This window comes from Oncorhynchus gorbuscha, linkage group LG26, assembly GCF_021184085.1.
Source record: "Oncorhynchus gorbuscha isolate QuinsamMale2020 ecotype Even-year linkage group LG26, OgorEven_v1.0, whole genome shotgun sequence".
NCBI lineage: Eukaryota > Metazoa > Chordata > Actinopteri > Salmoniformes > Salmonidae > Oncorhynchus > Oncorhynchus gorbuscha.
The window spans coordinates 29,460,854-29,476,054 of record NC_060198.1 but is presented as its reverse complement, the minus strand read 5'-3'; the positions used below and the strand labels follow the sequence as shown (position 1 = coordinate 29,476,054).

General features: G+C 43.6%; 1 protein-coding gene across 2 annotated transcripts in view; it reads left to right on the top strand.

Annotated features, from left to right (window-relative positions):
• Positions 1-4,004, top strand: part of ttyh3a (tweety family member 3a) — a 63,886-nt gene extending 59,882 nt beyond the window's left edge. The window contains exon 14 of one of the 2 annotated variants that reach the window (XM_046330855.1): positions 2,297-4,004. In XM_046330855.1, coding sequence (XP_046186811.1) covers positions 2,297-2,467 — 171 coding nt within the window. In that variant the 3' untranslated portion in view covers positions 2,468-4,004. The remainder of the gene's footprint in view (positions 1-2,296) is intronic. The other variant, XM_046330857.1, reaches the window with a different exon arrangement.
• Positions 4,005-15,201: the final 11,197 nt, after the last annotated feature.

The following is a 15,201-nucleotide window of genomic DNA, read 5'->3' as shown; positions in this document are numbered from 1 at the left end:
AAGTTAAAACTTGGTCGCAAATGGGTCTTCCAAATGGACAATGACAACAAGCATACTTCCAAAGTTGTGGCAAAAGGACTTAAGGACAAAAAAGTCTAGGCATTTAGAGTGGCCATCACAAAGCTCTGACCTCAATCCTATAGAACATTTGTGGGCAGAACTGAAAAAGCTTGTGCGAGCAAGGAGGCCTACAAACCTGACTCAGTTACACCAACTCTGTCAGGAGGAATGGGCCAAAATTCACCCAACTTATTGTGGGAAGCTTGTGGAAGGCTACCCGAAATGTTTGACCCAAGTTAAACAATTTAAAGGCAATGCTGCCAAATACTAATTGAGTGTATGTAAACTTCTGACCCCCTGGGAATGTGATGAAAGACATACATGCTGAAATCAATCATTCTCTCTACTATTATTCTGACATCTCATATTCTTAAAATAAAGTGGTGATCCTAACTGACCTAAGACAGGAAATTTTTACCAGGATTAAATGTCAGGAATTTAGTTTAAATGTATCTACCACTAGTATCTACCATTAGTATCTACCTACAGTATCTACCACGAGTATCTACCTACAGTATCTACCACTAGTACCTACCTATATTATCTACCACTCGTATCTACCACTAGTATCTACATACAGTATCTACCTCTAGTATCTACCACTAGTATCTACCACTAGTACCTACCTACAGTATCTACCTACAGTATCTACCTACAGTATCTACCACTAGTATCTACCACTAGTACCTACCACTAGTATCTACCTACAGTATCTACCTACAGTATCTACCTACAGTATCTACCTACAGTATCTACCACTAGTATCTACCTACAGTATCTACCACTAGTATCTACATACAGTATCTACCACTAGTATCTACATACAGTATCTACCACTAGTATCTACATACAGTATCTACCACTAGTATCTACATACAGTATCTACCACTAGTATCTACATACAGTATCTACCACTAGTATCTACATACAGTATCTACCACTAGTATCTACCACTAGTATCTACCACTAGTATCTACCACTAGTATCTACCACTAGTATCTACCTATAGTATCTACCACTAATACCTACCTATAGTATCTACCACTCGTATCTACCACTCGTATCTACATACAGTATTTACATACAGTATCTACCACTAGTATCTACCACTAGTATCTACCACTAGTATCTACCACTAATACCTACCTATAGTATCTACCACTAGTATCTACCTATAGTATCTACCACTAGTATCTACCACTAGTATCTACCTATAGTATCTACCACTAATACCTACCTATAGTATCTACCACTAGTATCTACCTATAGTATCTACCACTAATACCTACCTATAGTATCTACCACTCGTATCTACCACTAGTATCTACATACAGTATTTACATACAGTATCTACCACTAGTATCTACATACAGTATTTACATACAGTATCTACCACTAGTATCTACATACAGTATTTACATACAGTATCTACCACTAGTATCTACATACAGTATTTACATACAGTATCTACCACTAGTATCTACATACAGTATTTACATACAGTATCTACCACTAGTATCTACCTACAGTATCTACCACTAGTATCTACCTACAGTATTTACCACTAGTATCTACCTACAGTATTTACCACTAGTATCTACCTACAGTATCTACCACTAGTATCTACCTATAGTTTCTACCTATAGTATATAGGTAGATACTGTAGGTAGATTTCTGATCTCACACACAGACTGTTCAGAGCCAAATGTGAGGGTAGGGGAATCTGAGATATTCTGAACATATTGCTGATCCTAGGTGTCCACAATAGGCTGTCCAAATGACTCCCAGTGTGACATTCCCACAATGCAAAGCCCCGGTGCTGTATCGCGAATGGACTCTGCTCAGTGACTCAATTTAAAGTGAATTAATGGACACTGAATGTTTTCTCTGTTGGTGTTGTGATGTGTGGAGCTTGTTCATTCTCCAGCCCTCACAGCCAAACACTCTCTATTGATTTGTTAAGGTGACCTGTTGTTCTCAGCTTGTTACATTAGTCATGCTTTTTTGATGTCAGGGAAAAGACGTGCACTTTCAAACATAGAACATATCAAATATACACCCCTGAGGCAGAGGCAGCATGTAAAGACTTCTGTCTTCATTACAATGTTTTCCAGAGGCCCTTTCATGACTTTTCAATTTTTGTGTAGTTCTCTATTGAATGAAAATGTTTTATCTGTGAATACACGGGTCATCACATGCTGTTTTGTTACGCCTGCATGTCTCTTTCTCTCAACAGTACACCTCCAGCATGAGGGCCAAGTACCTGGCCAACAGCGGACCGGGTCCCATTACCTCCACCCCCGTACCGCCACAGCACCCATCACAGCACCAAGAACACGAATCGGCACACCATTCACGACAGCACACTCCACACCGCCCACCACATCACCCAGCGGCGCAGCTCTAGACAACACCCTGGGGGCGTGACCCACCAACAGACACGCCAGTGTGGAACCACCTAGCCTCTGGAAACTCTTCTCCAATGCCCCTCAACATCTCTGTGACGTCATCGCCATCCTCATCCAGGCTACAGTCCCCATCTCCTTTCCTCTTCGCTCTTACTAGCCCTCTCCCCCAGCAACAACTTCAAACATCTGAGCCAAATATGTCATTTGAAGTGTGCTTGATGGCAGAGCAAAGAAAGGAACGCGCAAGGCAGACGCATCGTGTAAATAGTTCTGTCGTCATTACAATGTTTTCCGTAGGCCCTTTCATGATGTTTCCAGATGGCCAGTCTGGAGCAGCTAGCCAGTGCAGGGTGAGGGCCAATGGGAGGTTATTTCCAGCATTGTGTGATCTCTGTCATCTTCTTCATGGGCTGCTAGTGGACTGACTGAGTGGTGGCCCTTGTTCCCTTGCCACCGCCTCGCCTCAGTGCTGGGCCACCCTCGGGGCCCAGGGACAATACAGACTAATGAGGCAACTGGCCTCCAGCTCTTCGTGAACGATCTCTGCTCCTTTTCCTCCTCCTCTGTCCTGCTCAGTCCACCAAATATCATCTTGAACGGAGTGATATTGTCTTACGTGAGGATATACAACATCTTTTGGTTTTATTTGTCTGCCACTTGTGGGGTCTTCCTGTATTTGATATTGTATGAAGGAGACATCCACCATCAAATGGTCTCCATGTTAACCACTGCAAAAACCACTGGTTATGGTGCTGTGAAGGAGAGAACACCTGACGAGATAATGAAACTAAACTGCCATTGCTTTGGTGAGGACTGAGATAGTTATGGGAATATCTAGCACTGATTACTATTGATAGTGATTTTGTTCAATGTGTTGCTACGTACTGTTCTCCCTCTCTCTCTCTCTCTCTCATTGCTGTAGGAGATGTTGAGCAATGCCTTACACAGAGAGCTGTGGAAAGGCCTAGAAACTACTGTTCTCTCACACCCTTTTACAGAACTAGGCCTCTGTCATAGCAAGTTGAGATCCAGGCACGGTTCCTCAACGGCCGGATGTACCTCAACAATACTATGGCAATGGTATGTCTGAAAGACAAAGACCAGTGTTTCTCAAGCATTCCGTGTGAGTGTTCTTCATCATAGTGAAACATCTCAGTTCCTCATGTAATCCTGTTATCTGGAGGACTGGCAACACGACCAGTAGAACGCCGGATCGAGGAAAGGGCATTAACATCAGTGGTATTATCCGTTCCTCAATCCATGTGTCTGACGAGATCACACTGATATATCATTACTACTGTCTAACCAGCTGAGACTGCTGATTTCTTATCCACGTAGGCATCAGCTTGTTATTGCATTTGTCTCAGACTGTGAGTGGGACCAGTTATCTCGTTTCATAATGTCTTATAGTAGTAGGTCTATGACTGGAAAAGACTGGGCTTTCTTAACTCTTACATTAGTCCTGACCTGCATGTTTGTGGCTGTTGTCCCGTCCCCGTCCCTGTCCCCCTCCCCTAGGGGGAGTGATACAGTAAGCTGAAAAATGACTGAAGCTATATGGATTTTGAACTGGAGAGTTTTGCTGTGGAAAAAAACGAGTTTATTTTCGATTCCAGCGTCTGCTCTTGGATGATGTGAACTGAAAAGACAGATGAAGCTCACTGAAGACGAGGAGCTGTGAACGGTGGGACCCGCTGTCCTCTCATCAATACCACAGACCGCTGTTATCAGAACTGTAATTCTCATTACATCCAAGAGTTTGGTCAATTGAGGATATGCTTAATAAAAGGTTCACACTTTTATGGGAAGGTTTTGTTCTCAAACCGGGAGACTTCAGACCAGGAAAGGAAACATTTTGAAACTAACAGAAGCACAAGCTTTTTTTTTGTTCAACACACAGATATGAGGACTGGTTCCAGGTTGCTGAGAGACCAAACAAAAGAGGAGTTTTCCTCCACCATTATAAGACTCATTTAATAGATCATTTGCAGTGCTCTTCTATTAGCCAGGTATCTTGTGCTGGTGTTGGTGTTCGTCTGCGTACAGTGGTCGGTGTGTTTGCTTGCCAGTCTCCTGTCCTCCCAACAGATCTCTGACCGCCTCGCACAGTTCTCCTCTGCTGAACCCTATGAATATAGTCACAGACTGTAACATCACCTTACATCCAGTGTCCGGAGGCTGTGTACATGTATTAGTATGTATTTCTTCTAAAGAGGTGTAGAATTCATGTGTTCTAGTATACGGTTATGCATGTTCCAACAGCCAAGACAACTGCAAAATGGACGTCCTAATGCACCAGCATTTCATGGTCACAAAGATGTGTTTTAGCATAAAGAATGATTTTGGCGAGAGAGAAAAAGTACAACTGCGGTCGTTGTTTCACAATGGGTGAATTGAAGGAATGCTGTGGTGACACGGGTTCCCTTGTACCATTTACCTTTTCAGCAAGAACATCCTACTTTCCTGTGGACTCTTAAAGCATGGTGCCCCTTCAAACGTAGAGTGAAATATTGTTGTACGCTGTTGCTACCGACGCTTCTCTTGGCGCCCCTTCCTTCTGCGTTGTAATCAATATGAGAGGTGTGGTCCTTTCTTCAGTCTGTGCCAATAACCAAACACAACACCTTACCTTTACTAGGATCTTTTGAAATGTCTCACGTAGGCCTGTTTGTACAGTTCACAGCACTGCGGTTGCCTGAGCAACCAAACGAGGAGAATGAGCCCTACATTTTGAACTGAAAATTATTTGTTCTTTTATTCTCTGTGTGAAAGACCATTTATTATAGTAACGATGCATTTTTACTGTTTTTAGAGTAGTCATATTCTCTTTGTTAATGTTGTAATGCTAGACCAATGTACAGACTTTAAAGGGATACTTCGGGATTTTGGCTATTAAGCCCTTTATCTACTTCCCCAGAGTCAGATGAACTAATAGACCACCGTCTCTGCATCCAGTATGAGTTGGAGGTAGATCTGCGAGCCAATGCTAACTAGCGATAGCTGAATGAGTGGAAGTGTATGGTATCTACTAGCAAATGCACTAATCCTTCAAACTGCACGCAGAGACAAAAAAATGAATATACCAGTGCATCGGACTATGGGGCAGTAGATAAAGGGATTGATTACAAAAATGCTGTAGTATCCCTTTAAAATATGTTTGCTAAATGAGCTGGTGAAGTTGACATTTCCTTTGTCGTTGTGATGAAATCTTTTTTGCTTCATTAAAAAAAAAAGTAATTTACCATTGATTATTTTTAGTGTTCATTGCATATATTACAATGTGTAGCAAGCAGAACATTTTTGTTGCTTTTAATGGGAATACGATATAGTTTCTCTTTCATTGCTTTGTTTTGATAATATTTCCCTGTTGATTTACTCATTTGTTTTCATATTATTTTAAAGCAATTACTAAAATATTGTACATGTTAAACCTGTGGTTTTATTGAACTTGAACTCAGTGTTTTGAAATTAAACCAACCTTAACTGTTGAACCCTGACTTGTCTTTACATGTAGTGAACAATAGACCATGTTGATCATAACTGTTTTCAAATGGACAGAAATGCATGATTTATATGAGAGTTTGATTTTAACTCAGGCTTCCACTGTAAAATAATGTAGCCTATGGGCAGCTACTAATGGTGAACAAAGATAAGATTTCTTGCTCCACTTGGCTGACATTGTGACTAGTAGCACTAGGCAGCAGCAGAACTGCACAGTGTCTCAGTAAATATATCTGCGCTATAGTACTCTGAGGTGATGGTTGTATTTTGATATTCAACACAGCAGGCTTTGTTACAGGCAGTAATATAGCTGAAATGTATTTCTGGGCTGTGCTATTGTTCTCTGTAGTGTGCAGATTGAAAGGCTATAGGCCTGGATGTCCTGTTGACTGGAGGAGAAAGGCTGTGTTGTCTGTGTAACCTCACTGGGCCGACGGCAGGCGAGAGGCCAGTGTCACAAACAGGACAGGCGTCCAGCATTGTCTTCTTCCTGTAGGGCAGAACGTCAGGCAGCTGCTGTCTCCAAGACTGGTGTCCTGTCTCGTCTAAGGGGGGTTGGAGGGATGGGAACGGGGATGGATGAGTGAATGGTCCCTCAATCCTGAATGATCATGAGCCTAAGTACTTTAATCCTAGTATTTTGTTCATACCATTTTACTACAAATGTGACGTTAGGGACTCAGCCTTTACGATACATGAATTTAACAAACATGACAGAAATGTCCAACAAATCCTTTTAAATCAAATCGGTTTTGTCACGTGTTCTTCCAACATAGTATGAACAAAGAAAACTGGTCAACACTTCTTCCTGGATTGTAGGATGATGATAAGTGAACAGCTGGAGAAGTAGATGAACTCAGCAGCTGTCCATTCCTTCTGGCCACTCACTGCACTGTCATCAGTTTGGAAGGTCCATTTAGTATCTCGCACCAGATGTGAACTTTGGTAACTCTTTAGGGTATACGTTAAGTATGCATGGAGACAACAATGCATATCAGATTATCTTATTTTGGTCTTACATGTAAATGGTTAATGATGCTTACGATATTCGATAATATTTTAAAATTACTTTTTCTAATTCTTGTCTGAATATGTAGCAATCACATCTACCCCCTTTCCTTCCCTGCTTCTCAAACGTTTCAGTTTGACGGAGAAGTAAAGAAACAAAGCAGAACGGTGTTTAAATAATCTTGTTTCTCCCGAAAAGAGGCAGCCAAGTTTTTCGCAAATGCACCGGAAATGTATTCAGCGAGAAGGAGCGCGCTAATGAAATTTCACACAGTCTTACTCTTGAGGAAATTGAATTACTCCCCATTGTTGAATTGGAGGAATGCATTGCTAATGCATTGAGGTGGAGGGCTGAATGGCGGAGCTGGGCGAGATGGTGCCAGGGCCCTCTGACCCCCAGCAGATACTTCCTGAGTCAGACCTGGGCGCGCAGCCAGATGCTCCTACACTAGCACAGCTCTCTGTCCTCTGGAGGATTCTAACCCCAGCTATCTCTCTAGGACTCAGAGCAGCTGCATGACAGACCCGACAGAAGAAGCCTGTTAGTGTAGATGCCTCTCCAAATTTTCATCCATTTTAGCTTGAATTAGAAAGGTCTAATTCTAGAGGATATCTCTGTATTCTGATTCACTCTTTTTTTAAACAAAATGTACAGTAGCGTCCTGGGGGACTGAGCCAGGCAGAGAGCAGTGAATGCAGGTCCCAGGCATCTGACTGGAGGGACGTCCTACCAGGCACATTGTAGTTGGAGTCATGGGAGGGCCTGGGAGTCAAGGAGATGGGGTCTGTTGCTTGTCCCTCCTTTGTGGCTGGACTCAAAAGAGAGAGGCAGCTGTATCCTGGGGGGGGTGTCTGTGTTACTCACATCCCAGCCTCTCTTTTACACACATCCCCCACACACCAGGAGGGGGAATGAGGGATCGCTAGAGCTACCCTGTTGCCCCCTCCCTAACCTTTTATTCCAATGCTGTGCTCAAAGCCAGTCATCTTGAAAAGCAAGCATTGGTATTGGTGCAGGGTAGTTATCTTCTCAAGCAAATCTCCTCCTCCCTCTCACTGTCCTAATTTTTACATTGATCTAAACCGTATCCCTCTTCGTTCCTAGGCTTTGAGGAGAGTCTTGCCTCCTGGGCAAAACTACTGTCTTGAACCAATGTTTTTCCACCACCTCCAGTTTAACAGGTTTAACAAGGTACATTTTCACATTAGTTTGCCACACTTGCCGTGAATGTGGCCACATTCCTCCTGTAGAAGCAACAATGGCTGGAAATGGCATTTACAGAATGAGCTATTGTGTTAGAAGGCAGAGTGACTTGTATATCGCTACAAAGAACTGGTCTTCCTCTGTGATGACGATTGTCTTGTTACTGGTTGGTTGCTGGTTGGTTGCTGGTTGGTTGCTGGTTGGTTGCTGGTTGGCTCTTAGGCCTAATACTGCAATGGAATGATTGAACTGAGCCCCATTTGAAGTGTGGGCACACCCATAACAGTAATCCTAGATCACAGATTCATTAGTTGGATTTGGTATACAGTAGGTTATGAATAAACAGCATTATGCAATAGCTGTAATATACTGTATTTAACTGAAAATCTCCGGACAGGTGGCTATGAGGCATACATGGCAGTAATCAAGCTTCAGTCAACACTCGTAGCTTGGAGTCATATCTCTCGAGTGTCTGCCGGGGCAGAGGCCTGGAGAAGGTCCTGTCTATCCGGAGAGTTAATTTGCCTCCTGATTTGCATTCCATGCAAAAGCTTGGTGTCTCGCACACCCCTGAGACACTTACACAAGAAAAAAAACGATTTCTTCAGTTCGATATGTGCTTGAGTCCCTAAGTTAGGGCTGTTTTTTCCCTAAATGTTTTCAGGAAATGTTATATTTTGTTGCATCCACTATCAAATGAACCTTTCCTGCATATCTCTGCTGAAGATCTCTTTGGTGTTCCACAGTAAGAACAGGCCTTCTTCCTTGTGTACATTTTCAGAATGTGTTGTAATGGGGGTCAAATGACTTTAGGCGTGTCAACCTCTTCATCTCTCCAACATCCAGCATGTCTTACGCGACACAACCTGGGGTGTAAGAGCTGACGGTGATATTTGCATATCTGAGAGTAGCATCGATATTGAAATACTGATCTCCTCTGGTGCTACTGTTATGATGTTAACGCTGAGGGTGTGGGCCCACGTGTCACTCAACAGCCCTGCAGGTGCCAATGTTGTCACTGTAGATCACTGGACTGGGAAGAGTATTAGACCCCAGGGCATACAGTACAAGATGATCCTTGTTCCCCAAGTAAAATGGAGTTTGTGTTCCTGCCTCGCAGTGGAGCTCCCTTGTACACGGAGTATACCAGACATTAGGAACACCTTGAGTTGTACCCCCTCCCCCTTTGCCCTCAGAACAGCCTCAATTTCGTCGGTGAATGGACTCTACAAGGTGTCAAGCGTTCCAAAGTGGATGCTGGCCCATGTTGACTCCAATTTTTTTTTTTTTTTTTATTTTATTTATTTCACCTTTATTTAACCAGGTAGGCAAAATGAGAAGTTCTCATTTACAATTGCGACCTGGCCAAGATAAAGCAAAGCAGTTCGACAGATACAACGACACAGAGTTACACATGGAGTAAAACAAACATACAGTCAATAATACAGTATAAACAAGTCTATATACAATGTGAGCAAATGAGGTGAGAAGGGAGGTAAAGGCAAAAAAGGCCATGGTGGCAAAGTAAATACAATATAGCAAGTAAAACACTGGAATGGTAGTTTTGCAATGGAAGAATGTGCAAAGTAGAAATAAAAATAATGGGGTGCAAAGGAGCAAAATAAATAAATAAATTAAATACAGTTGGGAAAGAGGTAGTTGTTTGGGCTAAATTATAGGTGGGCTATGTACAGGTGCAGTAATCTGTAAGATGCTCTGACAGTTGGTGCTTAAAGCTAGTGAGGGAGATAAGTGTTTCCAGTTTCAGAGATTTTTGCAGTTCGTTCCAGTCACTGGCAGCAGAGAACTGGAAGGAGAGGCGGCCAAAGAAAGAATTGGTTTTGGGGGTGACCAGAGAGATATACCTGCTGGAGCGTGTGCTACAGGTGGGAGATGCTATGGTGACCAGCGAGCTGAGATAAGGGGGGACTTTACCTAGCAGGGTCTTGTAGATGACATGGAGCCAGTGGGTTTGGCGACGAGTATGAAGCGAGGGCCAGCCAACGAGAGCGTACAGGTCGCAATGGTGGGTAGTATATGGGGCTTTGGTGACAAAACGGATTGCACTGTGATAGACTGCATCCAATTTGTTGAGTAGGGTATTGGAGGTTATTTTGTAAATGACATCGCCAAAGTCGAGGATTGGTAGGATGGTCAGTTTAACAAGGGTATGTTTGGCAGCATGAGTGAAGGATGCTTTGTTGCGAAATAGGAAGCTGATTCTAGATTTAACTTTGGATTGGAGATGTTTGATATGGGTCTGGAAGGAGAGTTTACAGTCTAACCAGACACCTAGGTATTTGTAGTTGTCCACGTATTCTAAGTCAGAGCCGTCCAGAGTAGTGATGTTGGACAGGCGGGTAGGTGCAGGTAGCGATCGGTTGAAGAGCATGGATTTAGTTTTACTTGTATTTAAGAGCAATTGGAGGCCACAGAAGGAGAGTTGTATGGCATTGAAGCTTGCCTGGAGGGTTGTTAACACAGTGTCCAAAGAAGGGCCGGAAGTATACAGAATGGTGTCGTCTGCGTAGAGGTGGATCAGGGAGTCACCAGCAGCAAGAGCGACCTCATTGATGTATACAGAGAAGAGAGTCGGTCCAAGAATTGAACCCTGTGGCACCCCCATAGAGACTGCCAGAGGTCCGGACAGCAGACCTTCCGATTTGACACACTGAACTCTATCAGAGAAGTAGTTGGTGAACCAGGCGAGGCAATCATTTGAGAAACCAAGGCTGTCGAGTCTGCCGATGAGGATGTGGTGGTTGACAGAATCGAAAGCCTTGGCCAGATCAATGAATACGGCTGCACAGTAATGTTTCTTATCGATGGCGGTTAAGATATCTTTTAGGACCTTGAGCGTGGCTGAGATGCACCCATGACCAGCTCTGAAACCAGATTGCATAGCAGAGAAGGTATGGTGAGATTCGAAATGGTCGGTAATCTGTTTGTTGACTTGGCTTTCGAAGACCTTAGAAAGGCATGGTAGGATAGATATAGGTCTGTAGCAGTTTGGGTCAAGATTGTCCCCCCCCTTTGAAGAGGGGGATGACCGCAGCTGCTTTCCAATCTTTGGGAATCTCAGACGACACGAAAGAGAGGTCTAGCCCGGCTGATTTGAGGGCATCAAGTTTAGATTGTAGGATGGCTGGGGTGTTAAGCATGTTCCAGTTTAGGTCGCCTAGCAGCACGAGCTCTGAAGATAGATGGGGGGCAATCAGTTCACATATGGTGTCCAGAGCACAGCTGGGGGCAGAGGGTGGTCTATAGCATGCGGCAACGGTGAGAGACTTGTTTTTAGAGAGGTGGATTTTTAGAAGTAGAAGTTCAAATTGTTTGGGTACAGACCTGGATAGTAGGACAGAACTCTGCAGGCTATCTTTGCAGTAGATTGCAACACCGCCTCCTTTGGCAGTTCTATCTTGTCTGAAAATGTTGTAATTTGGAATTAAAATTTCAGAATTTTTGGTGGTCTTCCTAAGCCAGGATTCAGACACAGCTAGAACATCCGGGTTGGCAGAGTGTGCTAAAGCAGTGAATAGAACAAACTTAGGGAGGAGGCTTCTAATGTTAACATGCATGAAACCAAGGCTATTACGGTTACAGAAGTCATCAAAAGAGACCGCCTGGGGAATAGGAGTGGAGCTAGGCATTGCAGGGCCTGGATTCACCTCTACATCGCCAGAGGAACATAGGAGGAGAAGAATAAGGGTACGGCTAAAAGCAATAAGAATTGGTCGTCTATAACGTCTGGAACAGAGAGTAAAGGAGGTTTCTGGAGGCGATAAAATAGCATCAAGGTATAATGTACAGACAAAGGTATAGTAGGATGTGAATACAGTGGAGGTAAACCTGGGTATTGAGTGATGAAGAGAGAGATATTGTCTCTAGAAACATCATTGAAACCAGGAGATGTCATTGCATGTGTGGGTGGTGGAACTAATAAATTGGATAATGTATAGTGAGCAGGACTAGAGGCTCTACAGTGAAATAAGCCAATAAACACTAACCAGAACAGCAATGGACAAGACATATTGACATTAAGGAGAGGCATCCTTAGTCGAGTGATCAAAAGAGTCCAGAGAGTGGAGTGGTTGGTTTCGGGGTCAAGGCGATTTAGACAGCTAGCCAGGACATCGGTAGCAAGCTAGCATAGGAAGGGGGTCTGTTGTTAGCCACCTCTTGCGTTCCGTCAGTAGATTAGTGGGGTTCCGTGTGGTAGAGGGGATTAGTCCAAATCACACAACAACAAAAATAAAATAAAAACAATAGATATAGTTATAGAGGCCCAAGAATAAACATAATAATAATAATAATAAAAATAAATCAATTGTCCGATTGTCTATTCTGAGAGCAGCCGGTAAGACAGCTAACGGTTAGCAGGCCGCAGATGGGCGTTCAGGTAACGTCGAGACGGAGGAGCCAGCCGGATCTCCTTCGGGTAGACAACGTCGGCAGTCCAGTTGTGAAGGCCCGGTGGGGCTCCGCGTAGGCAGTAAAACGGGTCCGGATAGGTGACTGCAGCCCAGGAGTGATTGACGGAGCTCAGGAGTGATTGACGGAGCTGGCTAACTCCGGAGTAATTGATGTTTGCTCCAGAATCGACGAGAGCAGATAGACACACGGATAGCAGCTAGCTGTGAGATCCGGGAATGAATGTCCAGAGAGCAGTTGAAATCCAAGGACATGGAGAGAAAAATTGGTCCGGTATGTTCCGTTCCGAGCCGCGCTGCGCCGTACAAAACTGCCGATAGATTTTCGAGCTAACCACAAACCGTGGTTAGCTGAATACTAACGATTTGCCAGTAAAGAAGCTAACTAGCTTCTGAACTAGCTTCTGAACTAGCTTCTGGCTAGCTCCTGGCTAGCTTCTGGTTAGTTTCTGGCTAGCTTCTTGGAGTTTCTGGCTAGCTTCTGGCTAGCTTCTTGGAGGATTGCAGATTTGAGGTAAATAATACTTATTTATAAATATAAATTGGTGAGGTGGGTTGCAGGAGAGTGTTTTGAAGATGAGTTGATGGAAAATAAAAAAAATGTATGTGAAAAAAAGTTGTAAATATATATATATACAGGGACAAGACGAGGACAAAAGACGTCTGAACTGCTATGCCATCTCAAGATGCTGTGCTTCCCACAGTTGTGCCAAGTTTGCTGGATGTCCTTTGGGGTGGTGGAACATTCATGATACACATGAGAAACTGTTGAGCGTGGTAAAAACACAGTAGCGTTGCAGTTCTTGACACAAACTGATGCGCCTGGCACCTACAGCCATACCCCGTTCTAAGGCACTTAAATCCTTTGTCTTGCCCATTCACCCTCTGAATGACGCAATCCTTCTTTAACCTATCAAATCAAAATGTATTGGTCACATACACATTGTTAGCAGATGTTAATGCGAGTGTAGCGAAATGCTTGTGCTTCTAGCGCCCACCATGCCGTAATATCTAACAAGTAATCTAACCTAACAATTTCACAACAACTACCTTATACACACAGGTGTAAAGGAATGAATAAGAATGTGTACATATAAATATATGGATGAGCGATGGCCGAACGGCATAGGCAACATGCAGTAGATGGTATAGAGTACAGTATATACGTAGGAGATGATTAATGTAGGGTATGTAAATATTATATAAAGTGGCATTGTTTAAAGTGACTAGTGATTCATTTAGTACATCCTCCCATTCCTCTACAGTGATTGAAGTGGATTTAACAAGTGACATTAATAAGGGATCGTAGCTTTCACCTGGATTCACCTGGTCAGTCTATGTCATGGAAAGACCAGATGTTCCTCATGTTTTGTTTACTCTGTGTATGTTTCTTTGAGTGTAGGAAAGTACTTTGGGCCTTGGGCAGTGATGGTATATGAGTGAGGAATGGGCGGGGCAGCCTTTCATGTCTTTGATGAAATAAGTGGATGTTTTCAGATCATTCAAATGATTCAATTAGGACAATGTCATGGAAAGTGTTTGAGTACATTATCATTGTCACTCTCTTAAGACTGTTGGTGGATAATTCAATTACAGCTTGTGCCAACAGGAATGAATTGCCCAGCACTCAGATCAAATAATTCTATAATCACGAGTTACAGGCACAGCCTTTCCGAGTCAATGTGGGATGGATGGGTGAGATCAAGCTATTGGCTGAACACACACAAACTGTTTTTGCCTGCTGTGGGACACTGTAGAAGGTTCCTTGTGTATGGACCTTTCAAGAGGCTATGGTATATGGATGGATCGGTCTGGAAGGAGCCTGCAGCACTCCTCTGAGGCTGGATCTTCACTATAGCCTGTTCAAGGACACCGTCTTCACAAGTAATAGCCACTCTGAAGTTCAAGCGAGCCTTCACTTCTAGAGATATGTGACACCTGGATTATGGTAAAGACAGCCTTCCCAGCTTTTGAGTATATGTTGTGAAAGCGGATTAAGCCCGCAGCCAGTTGCTGTGAGTGCTCCCTCCCAGTGGGGCTATACAGAACTGTCCTGCCACTCCAGCCGCTCCTAATCCCACAGACACTGTGGGCTGTTAATTGGAGACTGTCTGGGTGGGTGATCTGCAGGGGAAAGCCACGGTTGCCAGCGTGCGAGTCACCAGCGTCTCCGCAATCCCCGGCATGCTGTGGAATGTTTGTCTCCTGGCAGTTGTTCCCATGTTGGACGCCTCCCATACCTCGCCAGATTTGAGCCTTGTGCCAGGATTCACCATGAACATCACTGCAGGAGTTTCCTAATCCACACCACCACTGCCCCACCGTTGGCCCAGCGTCTTCCGGGTTTGGCCGGTGTAGGCCGTCATTATAAATAAGATTTTGTTCTTAACTGACTTGCCTGGTGAAATAAAGGTTCAATTAAAAAAAATACTTTTCAAAAATGGAATTGAAATGATGTGGAAACGGCGTTGATTCAACCAGTGTGTGCCCAGTGGGTATGAATGAAAACGAGGCAGACCTCCCGAATAAAACATACTTTTCGTGTGTGCTTTGACACATCTGAACCAACAGCAAGCAGGGAGGTGCGAGA